The 27,313-nt window shown below is 40.1% G+C and overlaps 1 protein-coding gene across 16 annotated transcripts in view; it reads right to left on the bottom strand.

The window, feature by feature from the left end:
* Positions 1-27,313, bottom strand: part of myo18ab (myosin XVIIIA b) — a 346,088-nt gene that overhangs the window by 157,122 nt on the left and 161,653 nt on the right. For 7 of the 16 annotated variants that reach the window (XM_068010417.1, XM_068010416.1, XM_068010415.1 and 4 more), the window contains 9 exons: positions 25,384-25,506; positions 22,784-22,849; positions 19,927-20,014; positions 13,845-13,957; positions 11,658-11,834; positions 8,984-9,194; positions 5,616-5,758; positions 4,479-4,579; positions 2,126-2,189 (listed from right to left, as the gene is read on the bottom strand). In XM_068010417.1, the coding sequence (XP_067866518.1) occupies positions 2,126-2,189; positions 4,479-4,579; positions 5,616-5,758; positions 8,984-9,194; positions 11,658-11,834; positions 13,845-13,957; positions 19,927-20,014; positions 22,784-22,849; positions 25,384-25,506 (1,086 nt within the window). The remainder of the gene's footprint in view (positions 1-2,125; positions 2,190-4,478; positions 4,580-5,615; positions 5,759-8,983; positions 9,195-11,657; positions 11,835-13,844; positions 13,958-19,926; positions 20,015-22,783; positions 22,850-25,383; positions 25,507-27,313) is intronic. The other 9 variants (XM_068010423.1, XM_068010420.1, XM_068010414.1 and 6 more) reach the window with 3 other exon arrangements.

Here is a 27,313-nt window from a genome sequence, read left to right on the forward strand (position 1 = left end):
TATCACTATAGCTACTGCCATCTGGCAAAGCAATTTTTCAAATGAAGAAACCAATAAAATGCCAATGAAGCCACAGCCAATTAATTCTGTCATATGAACAAAATCTAATAAGGCAGCTTGTTATCTGTCCTTTGAGCAGAGATGCAGCAGGGCTGTGGGATGGGGACTTAACAGGAAAACGTGTTACATTTAATAAAACTTTTGATTAAAAAAAAAAGTATGTTCAGGTGTTGAGACATAGGGCTAGATTCTATAGGTCCACCGCCAAAATAGGCAGTGGGCAGGCGGAAAAAATGGCGGCCCACACACACGGTGCTCATGTTGCGGAGCCGTCGCAATTCCGAACGCAGCAGTCATTAGGATGGCTGGGGTGGCCGCCCCACCCAATGACGTAGTGGGAGCAGGCAAACTGTCCCCAGCAACGGTGTCTGGCACCACTGTGCAGGCACCTGCGTCATTTTTCAAGGGCTTAGGGCCCTAAATGACAAGTGACATTTTTAAAAGGTAAGGTGCCTTAAAAATTACCAATAATTTAAAAAATCTTTTCAGCCCCTCCCTCACCCCCAATAGCATTACACTTCATTCCTGCCCTCCCCCGTACCCCCCCAACCCCTTGAAGATATGACCTTCCCCCCGCATGCCCAAAGTTCAGAACCTTTGTCCTTTACCATCACCCCCTCAATCAATCAGGTAAATTTGACCCTGCTCCCCCCACCCCCCACACTGAGAAAATTACCTCCACCCCCCTTCCCACAGGTGTTGTGCCTCTTTTCCCCAGACAGTGATTCCAGGATGAAGATGGCAACTGGCCCTTCATTAATTCAGGTAAGGTAAATTTATTTAAATATGTAAATCGTGGTCCCATCGCCAAGCGGCAGGAGAGTGGCCACGAGACCTCTCCGCCTCCATCGACATCGGGCTGGGCCCTCACGGCATCGGGGTCGGTGGCAGCCCTCAACCGAAGCGATCTTCATGTCCTCCACTCCCACCCCTGCAACATTTCCCGATGTCGAAGGCTCTATAAAATTCAGCCCATAATCTGAGAAAAAGTGTTTTTTTTAATTGTCATACTGTAATAACTATAAACACAAAAGAAATCTGTTCTCCAACTTTACTTGGTGACAGGTTAATTTGCCAAAGTGCTTCGTATCTTCCCCGTCAATCTGATAAGTTTAAATAAACACTGCTTAAATTGTTAAAGGGAACAGCGTAAATATAACTTGAATTAAAATAACTGGTGTCTCAAATGTTTAAAAAACCAATATGTGAAGAGGTTGACAATGCATCAACATGCAAAATCAAACCCAAATATCTTAAGACTGAGATATATCTTGGAACGCACTTCAGGATATGATAGTCTAATTGTTTACAAATGGTGCAGTATTTTCCCTCATTGTTAGCTCAATGTAGTGCCACAATTTGAAATCCTTCTGAATCCACCACTCAATTGCAGAAAATACTGGAAAAGGGAAAAGCGACAAATGCTGATGAAGGGTTATGCCTGAAATGTTAACTTGTCAATTGTCTCGAAAAAGTATTTTCAGCATTTGCTGCTGTTTCAGATTTCCAGCATCTGTAGTGTTACATTTTTTCCTCCCATCTCTCAATTGTTTTGCCTTCAAATTTTATAGTTTCTATCCTAACTGGCTTCTTTGGGCTGAAACTAGTTCGCCTATTCCAATTTACCCCAACTTTCTGCATGACGACATTAAGTCCTTTCAAACCAATAAAACCTTGCTACTCAATACACCTGCCATGTACACTTTTGAAGCATAAAACTTGTCTGCCCACAGACTGGTCACATAATTCCCTAATCTCCATAGGAAATCTGATAACATCTGCATCTTTAAAATAGAGAATTGTTACCTCATTTAATAATTTAAATACATCTGAACTCTACTTTATCACCTCACTGCACAAAATGGCACCAGAAACAAACCTTGAACAAACTATTCCCTTTCTTCTCCCAGTACTTCGACTTATAAGCCCAGAAGCTCCTATGAATTCCATGTGATTTAACAAACATATTACTAATTTTTGAACTGAATAAAACTGGCGAATATAGCTTGCAAACATTAAAGAAGCTTACAGCAAAAAAAATCATGCCTTTAATGATAAAAATTACCTTTGATAAAGGTGAAATTCCAAAAGCACTGTTTTCTGCAAAATGATTCAAATGAAGCTCAGTTCTGTAAGAAACAAAAATATGAAAACCAGATGGTTGTACGAAAATTTGCAAAGTTAGCAGCACAGGAATACTTTAACGTTCAACAATGGCGTAAAACAGGCAATACTGGATCCTAAGTCATTCACTCCACCCAATTTTCCTTTCTACTGACTTCAAGATAAAATTAAAATGACCTCCACAGAGTACGTATCTTAGCAGGCATCAATTTTGAGCATGTGAAGTCAATCTCAATTTTCAGAACGTCAAAGGACATTCCTTTAAATTCAATGCAGCACTCATTGCTATCAACAATGAGGTATTACACCGAATCAAAATTTTTTAAAATTATTTCCAAAGATACATAAAATTAGAAGGAATATCTACTCCTGGCTTCAATACGTTGTTCCAAATCACAGGATGGCAGCAAAAGGATCAGGGACTAAGATACTTCAGCTATATTATTTAAAGAAGTTATTTGTTACAGAACTTCTTGACGGTTGAACAAGCTTACTCAGTAAGTCACTCAGCCATACAGATCAGAAAGGTCCCAGGATTGATACCTAGTTGATGCTAGCGCAGCTAAAGGGGCTTTACAATAGTGATTTCACTGCCCCAAGGTTAAGGATGGGAAAACTAACTAAGGAACCCACTTCTAATCATGCTCCTACTAGAAGACGACATACGTGTGTTGATCAAGGACAGACTTAAGTTATGCTCTGATACCTAAAAGATCAAATTATCCATGGACACTCCCACTCATGGCTCACACGTTTCGAACAGCTACTTGGTTAAGGTGCTGATGGACAGCAGGCACTTATGAAATCACAGCAATCAGATCATTTCATACTTGATGCTCCTTCATCTACTTTGCCCCTCCCACTTCCCCCTCCCAAGTACAGTTGGAAATACAGGGGCATTTGGTACTGGAGCCGAAACTACCTATTTGGCACCAATACTTAAGATGGAGAAGGATATTGTCCACCATGTAAATATGTGCTAAAAGAAATACAAACTAAACTTCCATACACATCAACATCACCCACACAGTCAAACTGTCTGCAACAGGACAGAACCAAAAGAACACAATTAAGAAATACATTCCATGTGAGCTGAAAAACAAGCAATGAGAGATCTGGTAAATAATTTTTCAACAGCAGGTCCCAGTCATCAGCTGAGTTAACTAAAAAATATATGTGGATGTGTAAGGGTTTCTTATGGCCTGAAAAAAATTCACAAGGCATTGTCGCATCGGTGGAGAGTGAGAGACCGTTAGTGGGCTGAAATTTACACTCCCACCACCGAAATCGGCAGCAGGCGAAAACAATGGTAGCCCGTGTGTGCGGGCCACACGTCGCGGAGCCGCCACAATATTAAGCGCGGCAGCTCATTTAAATAGCCAGGGCAGGACCACCCCCCCCTCCCCCACCCCCTGGTGATGTGGAGGGGGCGGGCTGTCCATCCCTGGCAATGGCGTCCGCTGCCTGTGCACAGGCAGCAGACGCCTTTTTAAAGGGCTTTGAGACTTGCATTCAAGTATTTAAAGATACATTGTTTGAAAAAAATTTAATTAATTTATCGTGCCCCTCTCCCACCCCGCCCCGATAACCACAGAATTAATTACGTGCCCTCTCCCCCAGCACTTACCTTGTCCACCTGACCTTCCCCCCACAAAGTGCATAAATTTTACACTATGACCCTGCCCACCATCCCCTACACCAATGATATGACTGAACCCGCTTCCCCTCCAGCTCCCACACTGAGAAACATACCTCCTCCCCCCTACCCACCAGGGTTCCACCTCCGGTTCCCCGGACAGGGATCCGAAGGCATGGGAGTACTGGCCAGTGGCACAAAGATCGCACCGCGACAGAGAGCAGAAACGTAACTGTACTTAAATCATTAATTTAAATTTATTTAAATATGTTAATGGTGGTCCCATCACCAATGAGTGAGCGGCCGCCGTGAGACCTCACTGCCGCCGGCAATATCGCCAAATCACCAAACCAAACCATTTTTGGTGAGCCAAAATATTCAAAATTGTTTTAAATTGTAGGGGAACAGGTGGCAAAATTTCTTGTTTCTGAGTAGCTCTGTGATAAATGTATCTTTCCCTTGAAGTCTAGATGTTTCTTATACTGACGTTTTAACATTTTAAACAATGCTATGTTGAAAGCCAAAATTAAGATCAAAGTTACTGCTTGCTTAATAATTCCACGAATTTTATGAATATAAAAAAAAATGCAACACTATCATCCCCAAGCTGCTGTAATCAGAATTGAGGCAAAAACAAGCTTTAAAAGCATTACTATACCTGAGAGTACTGTCAGCACCAGCCATCAGGTAATAGAATACATTGAATGTCCCCTCATTCCCTGGATGCTTGGATACCCTGAGTTTCTCCAAAAGCATTGTCTGTGAAAAGAGAAAACTACTTCAAGTATCTGTATTTTATAAATATTATAGGTCTATTGAATCAATCCGTACCATTAACCTAAATCAACAGACTGTACCCATCCTTCCAGGGTATATGGAGCCAAATCTGGAGCCTCATGAGCTACAAGCACAGGTTGGAAGCAAGAGTATAATACCATGGGTATGATTCCCAAAACCACGGGTATGATTCCCAAAACCACACTGGCATCTAGCAAAGCTATGCACCAACAATGCAGCCTTACACAATGTACCCAACCATGTAAAACATTTTCCTTCATCCTGAATTCAACATACAAGGCTACGGGCCAAATGTGGGGAAATGGGATTCGTCAGGACGGGTGCTTGATGGTCGGCGCAGGTGCATTGGGCCGAAGGGCCTGTTTCTGTGCTGTAAAACTCTGTGACTAAAATGCTCATTATGCTTTAAAAACAGAAACACTTGCAATTATTTAGCGCTCTATTGCTTTGTGGAGGTGGGTGGGAAAAAAAAGAGGGGCTAAAAAAAAAAAGGAATAAATAAGGGAATGGAGGGACAGATGGTGAAATTAAGAGTGGTGGCCAAAATATTGGTCAGAAAAAAAGGGAAGAAAACTGAAGGGATTATAGAAATGGACTTCCAAAGTAGGGCTGAGGTAGCTGAGGGTCTGCCATGAATAGTGAATGCCTAAAAGGACAGAATTAGATGAGCAAATGGCGTAGGAGAGAAAACAGGCTGGAGGAAGTTGTAGAGATCAAGAGAGGCAAAGCTATGGAGGGATTTTAAATTTATTGCAAGGGAGACTGAGGGTCATCGGTAAGGAGAGGGATAATGGACAAGCAGGATTTAAGTGCAGGAGAGTAGGTACTTTGGATCCAATGGAGTTCATGGCAAGTGAAGGATGAAAGGACAGAATAATTTCCTTGCAAATTATACTCTGAAAACTCAGTTTCACAGCTGCCACATGCTTTCTGGCAAACTTTTCAATGGAACAAATGAGGTAACTATTAAAAATTTGGGCTGATTAATATTTCTTACCTGTATAGAAGCTGAAGCCACCTGACCAGCCTGATCAAAGTCAAGTGAGACAATCTGGGAAAAACGTGTGGCATTGCTGTTCATACTTGTAGCACTATTACCAAAGGCTTCCAAAACAGAATACACAGCCTGCCATTTCTCCACTATACATTCAACAAATATAACAGAAAGACAGACATCAGTGAAGTTTAAAAGGCGGAATACTTTCAATGCAACACTTAATAAAATGATGTGAATACATTTGTTACCAGCCAGGATATGGCTTCAGTTCAGTGAATATCTCCTGTCCCAAAGAAATTCAGTATTTTTGGTCTCCTTCCTCACCTAGCACTGCTGCTATTATGCAATTTATAAACAAGGCTTGCAGGCATGCTAAAATAGCTTGATGCATTAACATAAAACAGAATAATTTGAAAAGTTTGCATAACAACCCAGAGTCATCCAACACAGGAAATAAATAGTGCTGATTAAGTACATAGCATTAGCTAGCTGGCATCAGCCTGCTGGCCACTATCAAGTACTAAGTTCACTTGAGTGTATGAAGCTGATAAAGGATACAAGGGGCTGAATTTTACCGGCCCCTTGACGCCACTGGTCACGGCGCAGGGGCGGGTAAAGTGTTGTGGGGAAAGGCCCGCCTCGATCTGCGATGTCAAAAAGGGCCTGCTGCATATTACCAGCAGCGAGGGGACGTCAGTGCATCCCCCACACCGCCTGGCAGCAGGCCCTTTATCTGCATAGTTAAATTGACATCAATTACATTCAAATTAACTTACTTGGCGTCCCACGCGGATTTTATAGCCTCTGTTCGGCCTTTGCGTGCCTTCGGAACACCACATGGAGTTCCAAGGCGAGAACCTGCTGGAGAGGGGGAGTACTAAAACTTTCTGGGCGGGGGTGATGGAGGAGCGGGGAAATCAATTTTTATTGGATGTGGGGATGGTGGGAAGGGGTTATAGGCCAAATGTTATAAGTTTAGGGGGTAAAGTTCGGGTAGGAAAATAGGAATGTGTTGGTCATTTCAGGCATTGAAATGACCATTGGGGGGTTGGGGCAGGGCCATCCACATATTTTTTAGCATTTAATAAAATTTTAATGCTGCTGCCTGTTTAAGAATTTAAAGTAAGGGCTTAAAACCCTTTACAAATGGCCCTGGCGCCTGCACGCCATTGCTGGGGACACAGAGGGCAGCCCTACACGTCATAGGGGGCGGCTGCTCCGCCCCCACTAGTTAAATGAGCCCCCGTGTGAAATATCGCGGGAGCTCCTCGCAGCCACTGAATGCGGGCACACAGCCGAGTTCAAAGGGCACCGCCACGGAGCACAACACCTGAATAAAATTCTACCGAAGCAGGCTGCCTTTGTGCCACCAAAATAGTGAAAAGTCTAATTAATGGTCTAAAATGCAAGTTTCCTTGGAAAGGTAAATAATTCACAAAATTTGTTAGATACACAAGTAAGGAAAGTGATTTGTCTTAGTTTAACTGATACATGCACAAAGACCCTATACTTCCTGCATTATGGCACCGAATTGTTTCTTAAATAATTCTACACTTTCTCCATCCTCTGCACTACCTGGAAGTCCACTGCACACATTGACCACTTTTTGTGTGGAAAACTTCTTGACATCAGCCCTAATTTTGATTTTTATTAATGCTAACCTGCATCCTTTTGCACTTACACTCTGTTCACTTTGTAGTAGAGTTCAGAATGTACCCTTTCTATATTATTGAGTATGTTAGAGAATCCCATTTTATGGGATTTTTCGTGGCTTCAAGACATTCCAAAGAAATTCACTGTAATGTAGGCAAACACTGAAGCCAACATGCAGATACTAATGTCCACAAAAGCAATCTATTTTTAAGTGATAGTGACTGAGTAGTAAATGTTAGCTCTATGACAAGATTAGATTTTATAGATTAGATTAGAGATACAGCACTGAAACAGGCCCTTCGGCCCACCGAGTCTGTGCCGACCATTAACCACCCATTTATACTAATCCCATATTCCTACCAAACATCCCCACCTGTTCCTATATTTCCCTACCACCTACCTATACTAGTGACAATTTATAATGGTCAATTTACCTATCAACCTGCAAGTCTTTTGGCTTGTGGGAGGAAACCGGAGCACCCGGAGGAAACCCACGCAGACACGGAGAACTTGCAAACTCCACACAGGCAGTACCCGGAATTGAACCCGGGTCCCTGGAGCTGTGAGGCTGCGGTGCTAACCACTGCGCCACTATGCCGCCCTACTTTTCTTTTGAATACCTCCAAGAGATCTTTTGTCCACCCAAAAGGGTAGATGAAAATTGGTTCAAGGTCTGATCTAAAAGACAGAACCTCTGACTGCATTGAAGTTTCAGCCTAGATTATATGCTTGAATATCTGCAGTTGGACTTAAGTTCATGATCTTCTGACTCAAAGGCAAGAGTAGTACAAGTACTTTATTATTGGCAATCAGTCTACCCACTCTTCTCAGAGCCTAAATGTCTCCCTTTTGTTTTAATGATTACAACTGCATAAAATGTTTAAGATGTTGTGTGATCAGACTGCACTGTTTGAACATAACTTCCTCTGACTTGTACACCGTTGATTCGGCTGTATAGACCAGCACTCGATTATGCTTTGTTAACTACAGCTGCACAGTGATTAAACATGCTGAGCAATGAGTATACTCCTTAAATTCATGTGCCCTTCCTGGTTTGGCATCAGCTGTAAGTTTGCCTAATATGCATTCAGTTTCTGAACCCAATTTATTAATCCCAAATAGAAACATAGGGGTTCGAACATGAATCCCTAGGGTACCCCACTCAGAACTGGCCTCCACCCAGTCACTGCACCAAACAAGTATCTGCTGCTTCCTACCCTTCAGTCAATTTTATTAATTCTCAAGTTTTTACCCTGAACTTCCACATTTTAAGACCAACTAGTATTCTTTCACAAGGAACTCTGTCACATTCTTTTTGGAATTCAAAGTACATCATCCTAAAGGGCTTTCCACAGTGCATGAGAGGTGTCACTTCCTCTGGGAAGAAGTCGTCAAGGAGGTTGATCAGATAGCATGATCCTCCTTCTACATTCTTATTGGCTGCTTAGAGGTCATCATACAGGTAATTGCGATTTTTACTCCTATTTTACATGGTATTGGTGCAACACAAACATTTGTAGCACATGGACTTGTTTTGTTCCTTTTTGAACATACTAAAAAGGATAAGTAAAACATCTAATTTTGGTTACATTGGACTGAATATAACCAGGTATAAGATTCTGGAGGATTTACATTCCAAGTGTTATAATATTAAAGCAATACCAAGTTTTATACATAATAAAGATCAAACATTTGCAGATTAGTTTTTCCCCTACCAGTCACGATTTTTCCTGTGCTCCCAGCAATTGTGACCAGATATTGAACAAGGTGTTGACTGTTTGTAGTTTTCCCACTGCCACTTCTGCCCAAAAGAACAATGGATTGGTCCTGCCTGGTAGTCAGCAAATTTCGGTAGGCAGCTTGCGCAATAGCATACACGTGTGGAGAAGTATCTTCCCTGCGACACCCTTTAAACATGTGCATAACCTGAAATGAATACACAATGAGATTTGTACAAGTTATTAAATAAAAGCAAAAATGTTTAGAACAAGAGAAACATGAATGTATTGGCAGCAATTACATGGGCAGAATTTCACATACAGCTATTTAAAATGAAATAAAATTAAATATGAAAGTAATTTTAAAGGGATAATGACACAAATCTATTTGTGACCATGTTCAGTTTGTTAAAAAGGAAAATATCTTAATCGTAGTGGCTTCAGCTTAAGCCACACAGCCCAGGTGAAGATCAGTCAACTCACAAGCCAGTCTGAAGTCCTGGCCTCCATTAAAGTTAATAAATACAATACAGAACATGTGCTCTCCTGATAACACATATCTCGGAGTAAATGAGTAACAGAAACCCAAAATGAGAGGTCTATTGGTCTCAACTAAGCAATAAATTCAACAATACCTTCCATTAAGCACCATAAACATTAGTCCTATATGTTAATTGCATATTAATTGTGATTAATTGTATGCAGGCAGTGAGCATTAACTGGGGATTCATTTGTGCTCCTATAAATAGGAACATACTGAAACTGTAGTAGTTTGGTTAGGAAGTATATGTTTGTAAAACCTATAAAGTGTGTAAAGATTTTGGCTTCAGTTCTACTCATCAGACTTTCTGGCATATAACACCATTACTTATTCGTCCTCCATCAGATCTTAGGGTGAGGATGGAGAGAGAAATGCTTAGTATTTGTCTTTCATTCTCCTTTAAATAAAATTTACAGACATCTCTGGACAATTTACTATCTTAAATCAAGCTTGTGTGTTGCCATTGGATGAGTTCTAAAGTAACATGCAATGAACTGTGGCATCCAACTTTTACAGTGCCAACAACTTTAGATAATTTTGAAAACTTTTTCCTCCCTCTTTCTGAGTCAATCTTCTTATTATTGTGTTCAATTCAGTGCCCAACATTCTTGTCAGTTTCAGAGGCTAGAATATTCTCAAAATAGGTATGGAAGGATTCCATGGTTACAAGCCAACACGTATGCGACATTTGGGGATTCACAAATAGTGTACACATCTAAGTTTATATTTTTTTAAGTGAGAAACTGAAATTATACTATAGAAAAGCTTACAAGTGTTTTCTTGGCTTTCTCTCGATAAAATTAATCTAACAATATTTGTAAACTCATTTGTATTGGTAACGAGAGAAACACAAGATAGTTTACTACCAAAGCAAGGATCTGAGCTGCTCCATTTCAACACCAGTTACTATAGGATAGCTAAAACAATCAAATCACCAACTGTTAAGTAACTTGTTAACACAATTAAATGCTGACAACATTTATACTTCAAAATATATAGACACACAAGATGAATATAGTTTCAAACAGCAGTAGGCATCACTGGAAAGTTGTTGTTTAGCTGCACTGGCAAATGACTCAGCTTTTAAATTTGTGTAAAACCAATATAGATGATTTTTTAAAAATCCACCTCCAATGAGAGCATTGCACAGAAATAGGCAGAACAAAGGCAGACTTAAAATTTTAAACTGGCAATAGGGAATCAGCATAAAAAGGTTGAATACAGTTAGAAAAGATAAAAAATTGGGATTATTGTTTGAGTAATTTTATTATTTATTTACATGACATAAAAATAGCTTCTCCGCTGGTAATCTATTGTTTGTAGAGAATGTCACATTCATACATCCAAGCTATTTTTAATCACTTTATAAGTTAATGGAGTTTTTGTGATATGTGCACTTCATTTACACACAGAGCTGATGAAGTGATATCCACAGTACTAAGTACTTGAAGTACTGAATTTCCTAAAGGCTGAGAGATTAAAAACAATTTGTATAAATACTCAGATTGTTTAGGTTTTTGAAACACTAACAACGTAAGTATATTTTCACATAAAAGGGTTTTAAACATGAACGAATATTTTTGTTCATTTATGAGATGCGCACATCGCTGGCAAGGCCAGCATTTATTGTCCATCCTTAATTGCCCTAGAGAAGTTGGTGGTGAGCTGCCTTCTTGAACTGTTGCAGTCCTTAGGTGTACGTATACCCAGAGTGCTGTTAAGGAGGGAGTTCCAGAATTTTGACCCAATGAACAATTAGATGGCCTATCTAATATTCAAGAGTCATCTGTACCTTTATGCAACTATAGTACAGTACTCTTAATTCAAAGTTGCTTAATTGATTACATTTTTTCCAGCAGAAGTTACCTCTGTCATTTTATTTAAATTGTTTACTTCGGTAAGTTGAAATTTTTGAAAACAAAACACAACTTAATGAATTAACAGTATATTGTATGACTTTTGTATAGTGTTTGGACAATATGTTCCCCATATTAAGTATGAATATTATTTTGTACTTGACCTAGAATCATTGAAATTAATTGAAGGGGCCTCTGCAATCTTGTTCATACTGTAATTCAATAGTCCACAATAAAATACAGAATTTTCCTATGTGGTGTTCTTAAAACATACCTTCTCAGAGTACATTGAAGGAGAGCTGAGGGGATTCACCACCATCATATTTGATCCTGCATATGTGTGGATTAGGTTACCTCCATATCGTTGACGTAATGTGTGCAGAACACTGGATTCATTAAGATATAATAAGGACGCAAGATCTTCCACTCGGTCATAGGTTGGTGGATTTGCCTGTTAAATGCAATGATAGTATGTGGGAAAAGAAAACATGCCTTTATTTAGTTCTTAAAAAAACAAAAGCATGGCAACAGAGATGTGCTTAGAGAGGATGTTCAGTGGCAAATTAGCCACATACCCTGCTTCCATCTTAACTATGTCCTTAGGGAAGTACAGAATGAAGCTTGGCATGGTCCCCTTCCTCATAGGGAGAAAGTTAAAAGGAAAGCGAGCACCTCATGCACAGAGGCTCATTGCTATACTTAAAGGTCTCCAACTAAGCTGAAGAAATCTACACATAGGGTCAGATTTTATTCCAGTGATGGGGGGACCCCACCTTGGCCCTCCGTCGGACCCCCCCTTGTTATCTCATGATGGGCAGCCAATTAATTGCCTGCCGTTGGGAATGTCGTCCCTTTAAGGGGCGAGCTCCCGCCTCCAGAGTGGCTGGGCAATCGGAAGGCCAGCAGCTCTGTAGTACCAACAGTGACACTGGGAGTAGTGGCCAATGCCAGGACTGTACCAAGGACATTGGGGACCCTGGGACAGGCAAATGGGGTTGGGATCGCTGGGGCCCAGCGACAGGATGGGGGGCAGGTATGGGGGTCCTTCCCGGGGGGGGACAGCCATTGCTGCCGGTGGCCATCCAGGGATCATGGATTAATCCCAAAGTAAGGGCCCCCCTCCCCCCATCCCGACCCTGCTAGCAGGCCGCCAGGCTTTACAGTGTCTCCGGGCAGCAGCGGGCGCCTCCGTCCTCCACAATATTGGTGGAGGCAGGGAGAGGCCCTTTTAAGGATTTCAATTGGCCTATGACAGGAAGGCTGTCCTTGGCCTTACCTGCCCCAAACAAAATGGCAGGAGACCCAGCCAATGTCTGGAACAGCACCCCTTGCCATTATGTTGGTCCCCGCCTCCGTTCCCATCTCCAAGGGCAAGACAAAATCCTGCATTTCTATTTGCCAGCTGAGACAAACCCCACTTAAATAAAACCAAAGAGCTTAGGTGCAGGTTGGTGAAGCCAAAGGTTGGGGATCCCCCAACTGTGCACAGGAGTACTGCTGGACCTTAACCCAACTTACAACTATTCAGTGAATTGATAAGGTCCCTGTAGACCGGCAATGCTATTACTGCAGAAAAAAGTCTCATTAGTATTGTCATCAGAATCATTTTACTTAAAAACACTGATTTACAGGTACACTCATAGAAACTCAGATTCAAAAGGCATTTGATACAGTGCCACACAACAGACTTGTGAACAAAGTTATAGCTCATGGAATAAAAAGGACGGTAGCAACATGGAATTGGCTAAGTGACAGAAACAAAGAGCAGTGGTTAATGAATGTTTTTCGGGCTGGAGGAAGGTTTGTAGTGGAGGTCCCCAGGGGTTAATGTTGGGACCCTTGCTTTTCCTGATACGTATTAATTACCTAGACCTTGGTGTACTGGGCACAATTTCAAAGTTTGTGGATGATACGAAATTTGGAAGCATTGTGAACTGTGAGTAGGATAGTATAGAACTGCAAAAGGACATAGACAAGTTGGTGGAATGGGTGGATTGGTAGCAGATGAAATTCAATGCAGAGAAATGTGAAGTTATTCACATTGTCAACTGAAGCATTCAAAAGGGAATTAGACTATTATATGAAAAGGAAGAATGTGCAGTGTTATGGGCAGAAGGTGCGAGAATGGCACTAAGTGAATTGCTCTTTCAGAGAGCCAGTGTGGACACAATGGGCCGAATGGCTTCCTTCTGCACTCAAACAATTCTGTGATTCTAAACAATGTGAACTTGAAGACCTCCGATTGAAAATCATTGTTTTATTTCAGTCTTAATTGCAGTTTACAGATTATATAGATTGAGGATTACTGTATTTTCAGTATATTTAACAATTTAACCACAAAGGGAAGCAAAAGAATTTCAAATAACCCTACACCAATATATTGAAGGGTGTTGGTTTATTTCAGATCAATAATTGAAAATCAAAATTTCTAATTATACTCTGTAAAATATACTGTACTTGCCTTCTCCACATCATCTTCATCTGCATCAAGTATTGTTCTATCATGATCCAGCATAATTTTCACTTTACCTTCTGGGAGATTGCAGGCTCCAGCATCAGTCTTTAAATAAGCAGCTTCAGCAACAATAAATTAGTTCAGAATTAAGTACACTGTATGTCATGTATAAAAGCAGAGTTCTACATATTATTAATATCTACTATTTCAACTGAATAGTTGTAATTTCTGCCATTCCACTGGCACACATTGATATATGATCTAAAATTCTAAGTTCTTTGAGAAATAACAAATTTCAGTTTGCTAAACCAGTTTGAGATTAGCGTTGTAGAAGAAGGTTGAGCAAACTGAAGTTTATATTGATTTAGAAATATATAAAGCAGAAATGAGTGTAAGTCACTAAATCCAGGAATTCTATGAATTGAAAACATTGAAAACAGCTGAAGATATTAAACAAGAAACAGCAACTTCGGCTCATCTACTCCATTAGAGTTACCATTGTGCAAATCAGATGTTTGTGGAATGAAGTAGCAATTGAAGAAATCAGTTAAAACGGTGATGAATTAACTTGTAGTGGTTGGCCACAAGTTTCCAGTCTCATTTTCCACATCTTTTTGTACCATTTGGCATTTTACCAGAAGGCAGGCAAATACAGTGCACCCTTTGATTACTCAATTGGCCCAGGAATTGTGCATGGCAAAATAAAAAATTGGGAAGGAAGAGGAGTATAAAAAGAGAAAGATTAAGAGAAAGAGAGGGGGAACAAAAACTATTGTTCGAGTTTTTTTTTAAATGAATGGCAAGGTTCAGATATGTAGTATGTGATGTATTTTTTTTTAAACTAATGTATCTTTCACATGTCCTAGGATAGGCCCATTGTTAAATGTTCAAAGTCATAGAGAGTAACACAAAGACTTTTGCTTGTAGTCGACTCAGGAGAACCATGCAATCTAACCTGTTCTCACACTGCACAAGTACAATAACAACAGAGCAACTGGCAACAATTCCTATTAGATGCATTTCCTGTTCCACCCCGCTGGCTTAATTCGCAATTCACAGCATCAACCCCCTCCCCACTACAGACGGACTTCAATCAGCCTCTTGCCCTAGTGACCTGAAATCCCATTCTACAGCAACTTTTCCCCACTTTGGCACCCCTTTCCCACAGACCTGAAATCCTATTCCTTGGCAGTCCCTTCCCAAAACGCTCATTCCTCAGTCGCCACTCCAATCTACTGCTAAGCCTTCATGTGCCTTGACCCTGCTAACCTGAATTCTACTTCCTCAATACTCCCCTTTCCCATATCTTTCCCTCCATCTCTACTGAACTGACTCCACTCCCTTCCTCAGCACCCCTTTCGTCAGCTGGCCAGCCTTCCTGTACCTCAACCCCGCACCGCTCTCCCCACCCCCCACCATTCCCCTGAATGCCCCTTCCAAAGCACTCCCCAGCCCCTGCAACTAGCATGCCTTTTCCTTGCACACTCCCACCTCCCCTGCTTACTGGATTTATACCTTCCTCCCTTCCTGACCTTAATTCTCATTTCTCAATACACACTGCCCTAACTGGCTGTTTTTACCCATGCCTTGATATCCTCTTGCCTTTGACTTGAATGCCTCTTCCTCAGCAAGTCATCCACACCCTCCTTTTCTGGCTGGCTGCCTTCCGGTGCATAAATCCCCACTCCCACCAGTGACTAAATTCTCACTGTACCCGCACCGCTCCCAAATGTCACACAGAGACCATTTCCCTTACAGAGCAAAGTTTACAGTGCAACAGGTATTCTACGCCCTGTTCTTCCCTCCTCCTCTCTCCCATTCTCCTCTTTTCTCCCATCCGCCTTTTCATCCTAGCATTCCATCTACTCCTCCCTCCTCTACCTTGTTTCAATTATGTACCCACTTTTTTTTGTAGTGCCTTGCAGTAATTCTGTTTTTATTTCCAAGCTGTCGTCTTCTTCTTTGGCCTCCTTGTCTCGAGAGACAATGGGTAAGCGCCTAGAGGTGGTCAGTGGTTTGTGGAGCAGTGCCTGGAGTGGCTATAAAGGCCAATTCTAGAGTGACAGACTGTAAATCTGTACGACAAAAAATTCCTTAGTATTAAGCAATAAACTGATCCTGGTTCAAAATTGATGGTTTTGTTGTTAACACAAAGAGCTCTTGGAATGCCCATAAAATCAAAAATTGTTTCCTGTTCTTAGGTTCTTTTGGCACAGATTATGGGCTGGATTTTTACCTTAGGCGGGATGGGAATTCGCCACCAACGTAAAAGTCGGTGGCGAACCCGCTTCCGCCTTGCCTGGGGATCCGTCCTGCATGTTACAGGCCCCCCGGCTTTAATTGTCCCGAGGTGCGACTTCCACCCACTTGAGGGAGGAGGTCCCGCCTCATTGAGCTGCCAGCCAATCAGCGGCCCGCAGTTCATAGTCCCAGCAGCGCCACCGGGAGCGGTGGCCACTGCTGGGACTGCAGCCTAGCCAACGTCATGGAGCCAGGAGGGAAGGCAAGTTGGGCATGCCTCACCAGTGAGATCGGTCGTGCCCTGGTGAGGCTAGAGTGGTCGTTTTGGGGGGGGGGCACGTCTTGGGTCCCGGGGGTGGGTTGGGAGGCGGAGGCAGCCCTCAATCGGGCACTCTGTGCACGACTGCCATGGCCCTCCCCCCCCCCCCCCCCACCCCCGCGACGTGCGGAAAGGCCAGCAGCTATCGCTGGGCGGCCTTTCACATCCCCAGCACGTTCACTATAGTGGTATAGTTCTAAGCGACGAAGGTGTGTGGCTTGGAGGGGAACTTGCAAGTGGTGTTCCCATGAGTCTGCTGCCTGCTGCCCTTATCCTTCTAGGTGATAAAGGTTGCGGGTTCGTAAGATGCTACTGAAGGATCCTTAGTGAGTTCCTACAGTGCATCATGTAGATGGTACACACTGCTGCCACCCCGTGCTGGTGATGAAGGGAGTGAATGTTTAAAGTGGTAAATGGGGTGCCAATCGAGTAGGCTGCTTTGTTTTGGGTTGTGTCGAGCTTCTTGACTGTTGTTGTAGCTGCACTCATCAAGACAAGTGCTGAGTACTCCATCACAGTCGACACTTGTGCCCTGTAGACGGTGGAGGGGCTTTGAGAGTCAAGAGGTGAGTTATTTGCCTCAGAGCTCCCAGCCTCTGACCTCTTCTAGCCACGGTATTTACATGGCTGATCCAGTTCAATTTCTGGTCAATGGTAACAACCACGATGTTAATGGTGGGGGATTCAGCAGTGGGTAATGCTGTTGAATGTCTAAGGGAGATGGTTAGATTCTCTCTTGTTGGATGGAGGTGGTAATTTCCTGGCACTTGTGTGGCACAAATGTTACTTGCCATTTAACAGCCCAAGCCTAAATGTTGTCCAGGTCTTGCTGCATGTGGGCTGCGTCAGTATCTGAAGAGTTGGGAATGGTACTCAACACTGTGCAATCATCAGTGAACATCCCCACTTCTGACTTTATGATGGAGGGAAGGTCATTGATGAAGCAGCTAAAGATAGTTGGGCCTAAGACACTACTCTGTGGAACTCCTGCAACCATGCCCTGGGGGAGAGATGATTAGCTTCCAACAACCACAACCACCTCCCTTTGTGCGAGGTATGACCCCAACTACTAGAGATATCCCCCTAGGGCTCTTCGACAAGAGTTCAAAATCCCACCACGGCAGCTGGGGGAATTTAAATTCAATCAATTAATAAATCTGGAATAAAATGCTAGCCTCATTAATAATGATCATGAAACTACCAGATAGTTGTAAAAAACCCATCAGCTTTACTAATGTCCTTGAGGGGAGGAATCTATCATCTTTACCGGGTCTAGCCAACATGTCAAAGAGTCATAACAACACAGAAGGTCATTCGACCCATCGAGTCTATACCAGTTCTCTGTAGAGCTATCCAATCAGTTCCATTCCCTGGCTGTATCCCCATGAGCCTGTAAGTTTATTTCTTTCAAGAGCCTATCCAATTTCCTTTTGAAATTATTCATTGTCTCCGCTTTCACCACTTTCGTGGGCAGCAGGTTCCAGGTCATTACCACTCGCTGCGTAAAAAGGTTCCTTCTCACATCCCCCAGATGTGACATGACTGCAAACCCACAGCAATGTGGCCGACTCTGAACTACCCTCTCAAATGGCCTAGCAAGTCACTCAGTTGCATCAAACTGCTACAAGATTCTTAAGTGACTACTTCTGAGTGAGGATCACTTTCCTGTTAAAAGTTAAGAATGTTGTATAGTGGTGTCTCAAACATTACATACGAGAGCCTGATTTATCACAGAAGTAACTCAATTCAAGGCTTAGTTTTGAGGATAATATGTTTTAAGATACACAATTACTTTGCGCAGTAATTAAAGTAGAGAGAGAGGTCGACATGCCAGACATCCCAAGAAAACTCTTATTGTATCTGACACAGGGATACAACAAAATTAATGTAGTCAGTAATGGAGAAAATAATGGCATTAAAGAGTGATAAATCCCCAAGACCAGATGATTTCCAGCACAGGGTTTTAAAAGAAGTAGATAAGAACTTTGCAGATGACCTAACTATAATGTTCTCTCAATTTGGGAACCATTCCTTTAGAGTGGAAATTTGCACATGTCAATCTGCTATTTAAGAAAGGTGACAGAGAAACAAGGGAATTTTAGACCAGTTAGACTAACATCAGTTGTCAGGAAATTGCATGAGTCTATAATTAATGATAGAGTGACTTGAAAACCTTGAAAACTTTCAGTTGATCAAAGAGCCAGCATTTATAAAGGGTAGGTCATATCTGAAGAATCCGATTGACCAAGTAGTTTACAAAGGAATGTCTATGGATGTACTTTATGTGCGTTTCCAGAGGACATTTAATAAAGTCCTGCATTAAGATACTGTTAGCTGAAACTAAAGTTCACGAAATTAAAGGTATATTAGTAACCTAGTTAGGAAACTGGCCAAGCGGAAAAAAAGTGTAGGGATAACGGGCAGGTACTCTAATTGGCAGGAAGTGACTACCAGTGTCCCAAAAGGATCTGTGTTGGGGTTTCAACTATTCACCGTATTCATTAAAGACTTAGTCGATAGCACAGGAAGCTGCATATCCAAACACACCGATGACGCAAAGATAGGAGGCATTGTAAGCAGTGTAGATGGAGGCATAAAATTACAGAGAGATACTGATAGATTAAGTGAATGGGCAAAACTGTGGCAAATGGATTCCAATGTAGGAAAACTTGAGGCCATCCACTGTGGACTTAAAAAGGAGAGAACAGGACAATTTCTAAATGAGGAAAAGTTAGAATCAGTGGAGGCCCAAAAGAGACTTCAGGGTCCAAGTACACAGATTAAAACGTCATGGACAGGTACAGTAAATAATCAAAAAAGTGAATGGAATGCTGGCCTTTATATCTAGAGGAATAGAATACAAAAGGGGTAGGAATCATGCTTCAGTTATACAAAGCCCTGGTTAGACCTGACCTGGAGTACTGTGAGCAGTTCTGGGCACCACACCTTAGGAAGGATATACTAGCCCAGGAAAGCGTGCAGTATAGATTTACTGAATTGATAAGTGGACTCAAAGGGTTACATTACGAAGAGATATTACACAAACTAGGGTTGTATTCCCTGGAATTCAGAAGATTAAGGGGTGATTTAATCGGAGCTTTCAAGATATTAAGGAGAATAGACAGGGTAGATTGGGAGAAACTATTTCCACTAGTTGGGAAGTTGAGGACTAGGGGGCATAGTTTTAAAAAAAAAAGTTAGAGCCAGACCCTTCAGGAGTGAAATTAGGAAACACTTCTTCATGCAAAGAGTGGTAACATTTTTGGAACTCTCTTCCACAAATGCCAATTGATGCTAGATCAATTGTCAATTTTAAAACTGAGCTTGAAAGATTTTTTGTTAACCAAAGGTATTCAGGAATATGGGGCAAAGGCAGGTATATGGAGTTGGGGCACAGAATAACCATGAATGGCACAAAAGGCTTAAGGGGCTAAATGGCCTACTCCTGTTCCTATAAAGCACTGATGTATGATTAATGGAGACTGACTGCAGAAGCAATAATGAATAAAAATTGCTATTTAAGATTACCTAACGAAAAGCCATCTTTGTGAACCAGCCACACCTTGTCTGCTTCATACCATGCTTGCTCTGCAGCAATCTGTTCCTCGGTCTTCGACTATAATTGAAAAAGCGGAAAAGGGAATGTTAAATTACTTTAAAAAGAATAAGACAAGGATAGGCTTCTTGTCACACATTACAAAATTTCAAACCACAAAATTAAAAAAAAATTGCCATCAAGTTACATATTCCCTTATGGAACACAAATCTTTGTATTAGCCACTTAGAAAGAGTTATCTATTGAGTTATCACCTATCTTGTTTTTGGCCACAGAATCGTTTTTTTCCATTTGGCCAGGCGTTTGTCCATTTCTGGGCCATAACGCTCCTTTGTTGAGTCCTCTCAGGAGGTAAAGATGCAATACATCACTAATATCTGAGCCGCAAATATATTTGGGTATTACATCAAGCAAAGTGAAATGTCAATTATCTGATGCAGAAACTGGAGCCAGTTGAATTGTTTAAATAAAATGTCTAATACTGCTCTGCCATGGGTGTTATGATTACCTGCACAGCTTAATTATACGTTTCAACGTGGTCAGATGGAATGTGCATCAAATAGCACCACAGAACTTAAGTTCAGAGATCCACTGAGTGTTTGGACAACGTGTAGTCATGATTCACATAGTATAGGTATTTAAATGTTGAATAGAGAAAAGATGAGAAATAATGCAATTGAAATTGCAGAATAAATGACTGAATATTTGTTAAAAAGATGCACTGAAGCATTTTACTAATAGCTTTTACATTATTTCATATCCATTTATAAGCTTCATCTGTTAGGTTTTGAACTTAATAAAAGAGGCCAACCCTAGTTATCAATCTTGCAGATGGGAAGTCTTTGGGCAAAGATGAATTTGGAACGAAATAATACACAATTGTTCCCCAAGAGAGCACACAGTTAGTTTGGAAGATCTTCTCCATTCACATCGCCAAACCTTGCAGAAGTCGGACTCAGAATTGTTCATAGGAAGAGGATTCTCAGTCATGAGAAAACGCCAAGTCAGAACAAGTCTCCCAAATTGATTAGATTTATCAATGAAAGGCAATCCAAGCAGTTTTGCAGGTGTTATGTAAACAACCATCTCAAGGGTAGCGCGATACTAAGATGCAGACCTAGTGGCCTGATCATTCACCTCAGCCAAAGGTTTCGCACTATAATGTGGTCAACAGTACAGACGTCCTTTTGTAAGTCAATAGCAAAGTACTGCAGATGCTGGAAATCTGGAATAAAAACAGAAATGCTGGAAATATTCAGCAGGTCTGACAGCATCTGTGGAGAGAGAAACAACATTACTGTTTCAGGTTAATGACCCTTTGTCAGACTTTCTCCTGAATGGTCATCAACCTGAAAAGTTAATGGTTTCTCTCTCCACAGATGCTGCCAGACCTGCTGAGTATTTTCTTGTATTTTTTGTCCTTTTCCAAGTCTTTGCTTGGAAACATCTAACCTGAAGAATTTGCGTTATATAAGAGAATATGATCTGTCAAGTGTTTATAAAATAGACTTAGCTTAGTCCATGCAGAATGGAAACCCACATAATCACTCTATTAGGCGCTACTCCCATTTTATATGAACAAAACCAGGAATAGTCTAGCAATAACCTCAAGAATGTGAAATGGGCTAATTGTAAACCACATTATGGTTACTCAGATGCACATTATAAAGACACCTATCAGCTGCCTCTGGATTTAGGTTTGCATGGAAAACTGATGAAAATATACTCCATGATTTTTTGACAAACTTCAACATTGGAGGTTAAATGAATTAATAAGCCTTTAACAGCACAGCACACAGCTCACAAAAAGAATTAAAGCAAAAAGATTTAAAACTACTCTTTAATTTGAAATAGTATCAGATGCAGTAGAAATCTTTAGCAATAGGGTTGGCAATAAAATTACATAAGAATCCAAAGTGCCAATCTTTTACATATTGTATTAGTTTAGATTAAGATTAAATTAAAGTAATCCATTCCTGCATCTGGAAACTTGTAATTAATATAACTGCAATGTTCTTAGGCTTTATCAACTGAAAATTAGAAGATATTTAATGTTACATCCAACAATTAAATTATATTGTTTTTCGCACAACCTTACTATAAATGATTTTTCTGAAATATAATCATTTAATAAACTGCTAGATGAATATTTATTGCCAGCTAATATGCTGAAAAAGGTCAACATACAATACTTAGCATGATGCTCTTCAGATCAAAAATTACTCATTTACACACATCTTTCTGACATCTTTAGCAAACCCACCATGTCAAAGTAGCAAATTCTGAACTGTTAATACATTGACAGTGAATGAACATTATGCAAAAATTGAAAAAAACTTGCATCATTTCTAAATTATTCAAACTTTACTTTCATGACCAGGTGCTATTTTACAATTCTTTACCTATTGCTTATCATTTGTATCTAATGCAACAAGAAGCCAAATGAATAGACTAAAAGTAAAACTGAAATGAAAAAGCACTCCAATTTTAAATCAGTAACATCTTTAATTAAGCTAAATTTTTCTAAGGTCTCTAAGATTGACTGATTTTGGTGGAATTTATAAAAATAGATTATCAAGTGTAAAAGCCAACGCTATTGCAAAAGTTCAAACGATTACCAAATCAATTCTGTACTGGCAACACACAAAATATTCCCGGATGGGACGGATTGCAAAACAACAAATAATTTTTGCATCTAAATGATTTGAACAAACATGAATACCTAAAATAAAAATCTAAAAAAAGGAGGACAGGTTTAATATTGTACAACATGTTAATACTTCACAAACACTAACTTCACAAAAGCCATGTTGAAATTTAAATGCCAACCTGGGGCTGAGTAGCGGATGCTGAGGAAGACTGTAGCACAGCAGCTGGCACCTCTTCCACCTGATTCTAGTGAGCAGTAGCATATGCCAAGCACAGCAAAGAAAAGCAAACCAAAATTTAAAGGATGTTATTTTGTATCTTTCACTATAAGATCCATAATGTTCTATTCAAGTTTCTGACTTACAGCCACACACAATTCCATTTTTCACTTTAGGTACCTTGCTATTTTCATCTCTTTAAATAAAAAATTATATTGATGAATTCTCACTATCCAGACTCACATGAAGAATGGATACCAAGTGATATACTGGAAAACCAGCCGGTGGGACAATACCTCAGCATCTTTTGTAGAGGATGGAAAAACAGATAATAAAAGGGAGAAAATTGGGGGGGAGGGAAGATGTAAAAAACCTTTAATGGCCAAACACTATAAATTTCATCTGCTACTTCAAAACTAAACTCAAAATTGAAGTGCGAGTAAATGTGATTAAAGGCAGCCTGTTTAAGAAATTAAAAGGGGATTCTATAGCATTTCAATCTGGACTGAGCAGTTATATAGCAGTACCCCCCTGCCACATCATAAACATCAATTGGAGAGAAAAAATTAAGCAATTTCTCCAAGTTTAATGTTTTGATTGCCCTGTTGAATATTTCTGATGGTTTCCATTTAATGGTTGAGAAATTGCATTGTTGATATCAGTAGCTCAATATTTTAGGTTTACAATGTGTGTAAATCACATTGGTTCACTAATGCCCTTGAGAGAGAGAAAGGAATCTATTATCCTCTCCATATAGTTTATATGTCATGAGTCAATTCTACATGGCTAGCTCTTAATGCCTTCTGAAGTGGCCCACAAAGCCAGTTTTACAAGTCATCGCTACAATGCCTGCAGCAACTGAAGGCAGCAGCCCCAATCATCATATGAGATCCAGTGAACAAATTGAAGCAAAAACGTAAAGTCTGATGTTTAAGCATAATGTTCATTTTATGAGCATAACGCATAGCAGGGTGACTATAATGACTATAATTTTTACGTCAAAGTCAGTTCCATTACATCTAAAAATCATTAGAAGCTAGTTTCTTTTGCATAAAACTCTTATTAGTGGCACCAGTTTCTGACACACTTATCTGCAGCAATCAACTAAAATCCAGAAGTACTTTTGCCAGAATTCATTAAACATGTGTCTTCCTAACTACCAGGCTTACTAAGTCCTGGCAAGTTTACTTTTGGTGTTGCAGTCAAATGTGCAAACCTATGTCAGCAACCAGCATCATTAGCCTCGGTCTTGGCTTAACATAATAATAGTGACACACCAGATTTCACAGGACTGGTACATGTTCAAAAATGGACAGTACATATACTCACACACAAAGCAACTCACAAATAAGACTGCCTCTCCTTTCCTCAGAATATGAAATTTGGTTGAATACTGGCTGGATTTTCTACGCATTGCTGCCTCAGCCCACAGATAGGGAGCCACAGAGAATGAAGTGGGAGAAACAAGGAAGCAATCAGGAACTACAAAAAGACAAGTGGCCCTGAAAAGTCCAGAATAGATAGGAGAAACAATTGTGCTCTTCCTCAAAGAAGTTACATTACTGTCCACCACAATTGTACTATTTTCAACCCCATGGCCAGTGAAGTTCTAGTCTTAAGCGAGCAGACAGCATATAATCAACAAATTCACCAGTCAGCAAATTCAGAATTATGACTTTCTTTGAAACTCGTGTTTTTATAAATTACAGTTTGTAAAGTACACACGGTCTTTTTACATTAAAATGGCATTCTGCATTAATTAGCTTTATCGGTAACAAAAATATGAACAGAAATTATGAAATAATGAAACCAAGTGTCTATGTTTCTTTTTTTTTTTACAGCAAATGCAGAATTTTATATTTTTTTCCAGTTTTTAAATCCCAATTTAAAGAAATAGGAAATGGCATTGGATGGAGCAGGAATTTGAGGGGATTTCGGAGGAAAGGGAAAGGATGGAAAAAGAAAGGAAGGGCTAACGTTTTAGTTCAGACAACACTTCAAAACTAAGTAAGCTTCAAAACATTGGTGCAGATGATTTTAGTACATAAAATGCAACAGTTTTTTTGAACGTCGAACACATGGCACTTCTCAAGTCCTTGGGCCTGCTGACCAACACTTCAGTAAACTCAACAGTGGCTTAATTGAAATTGTTAAGATACAACTGTAGTTTCAAACTGTCTTGTTACAGTACACATAATATATTACCCCTAAGAGGTTAGAAATATTAAAGCTTCCAAGATCAAAAGGGGTGAAAATAATTAGCATCCCAAAAAGCAACTGATTAACATGCTGTATTTTCTTGTTAAATTTAGAATATTTAATGTAGATTGGAAGTATTATCTTCAAATAATTCCTTTCTCTTTTGAAAATCATATTTTTCCCCAATCTTAAACTAATTTAAACCACATTAGTAGGTGAATAATTTTAGGTGAGATTTTGTATACTTTATCAGTAAACCATTGGAGAAACACATTAGCAGGAAAAAACAAGCAAGGCAAACACAGGGCTATAGCAGAGATGTGGGAATAATGCATCATAGGATAGACATGAAGGCAGCCTTACAGTCCAGCATGACACACGGGCACAGACACCAGCCCAGACACCTGCCTGTGCGATATCGTTGGAGCGAGCAGAGGAATCTTGAGAGGGAACAAGGCTCTGGGTAGGTGGGACCGCAGGTTCCAGCTGTGACAGCAACGCAATGTAGAAGAAACAAGATCCAGATGTAAAAATGAGAATGAAGAAAGATGAAGTCATTAAGCAAATAACTACACACATACAGATACAGCCAAAAAACATAATATACTAATGACCATACTTAGAGCACAGCTGCTTAGGGACTACTATAGTGTTTGAGCATAGCATCCAAAAATCACAAAATTTTGATTTTCCATTTTCTTTCAGTTTGTAATCAGGTGAGATCATTTCTTCATATTCTGTAGGTTCACACTGTAATTTGTAACATTCACCATCTGAATTTTAAAGACTTCAATGAAACACAAAAATAGGTTTCTCAAAAATCATACAGGAAGTTGCATAGATCTTGAAGGCTAAATCAAAATACGTGCTTTTAAAAACATTTCGTTAAAACCAGAGGGAATGTCAATACTGTGGCTCTAGGATTAATATTTAGACTGAAGATATTTCAGACAGGATCCTTATGAATGCTGCTACATCTTGCATACGACAGGTTTATCATAAATAGATGAGAAAGGTGCCTATGCTTAGTTTTATCTGCATGACCCTGATGTTGTGGCTACATTTTGAAGAATCAAGTGTTAATGATGCACTTACTTAAACTATATCAGTGTTAAAAATTATTTTTAAAAATTAACACTGCAGTAGATTTCAAGCAACTGAGGTGTGCTGAATGTGCAAGACTGGGCTGGATAGTTTTACAATTAAAAGCTTCTCTCCAAGAAACCACTGGGAGAGAATTCTTGACAAACTTATCAAATGTATAATTACATTTTAAGGCTCCACATACAGCACAGAACTAAAGCAAATATAAATGAAGAAGTGTAAAAAACTTGAAATTTTCTAAATTGCAATTTGTGACATAACAGTACGGTTTGTAATTTGCGATTTACAAAATGTAGATTATACTTGCGGAAATCTTAAGATTTCAATAGCTATTTACATTAAAAATGCCGAAATTTATGAAATACAAATTCTCATCATAAAAAACAATGGGATGAAATTCATTTTGGTGAATATGACAGAATACGTATCTGTACATATTAATGAACAATTTGATTACTTTATTCTGTTCATTAAATCTTTACAGTACTGGCATAAAAAGGTGTCCACAATTTGCTTATCTGTCATAAATCCAAACAACTCAGTAGCAAACATTTCTCCTCATTATCCCTCTACAGCTTTTCCAATGATTTTAAATCTAAGAACTCTAAATATTGACCCACTCGTCTGATGAAATAACTTTTCTCTCTCAAATCACTCATCATTTGAAAACCTCTATTAGGTTATCTCTTAACTTTCTCCATTGCAAGCCAAACAGTGCTAAAGAGCCAGCACAAACACGATGGGCTGAATGCCCTTCTTCTGTACTGTAAGTTTCTATAATTCTATAAGCATGTAAACTTTATGGCCACAAGCAATGATGCTGCCAAAGTTTTAAAACAGATAACAAACATAACGAAAGAAAGAAAATAGTGAAAAACAAATTAAAACTAAAATTTAAAGCACACTTTACATTTCTGTCGTGTTGTGCACAGGAGGAGCAGCGAAGAAATAAACAATGGAATGGAAGAATTATGAATTCAAATGTCAACTGTTAATCAAAATCAGAAGCACATGGACACTTGTACAACAGTCAAAATGCAGTGGTGATCAGAGAGAGTGCGAGACAGAGAGAGACAGAGAGAGAGAGAGAGCCAGAGAGAGAGAGAGGCAGAGAGAGAGAGAGCCAGAGAGAGAGAGAGGCAGAGAGAGAGAGAGCCAGAGAGAGAGAGAGCCAGAGAGAGAGAGAGCA

This window comes from Heterodontus francisci, chromosome 30, assembly GCF_036365525.1.
Source record: "Heterodontus francisci isolate sHetFra1 chromosome 30, sHetFra1.hap1, whole genome shotgun sequence".
Lineage (NCBI taxonomy): Eukaryota > Metazoa > Chordata > Chondrichthyes > Heterodontiformes > Heterodontidae > Heterodontus > Heterodontus francisci.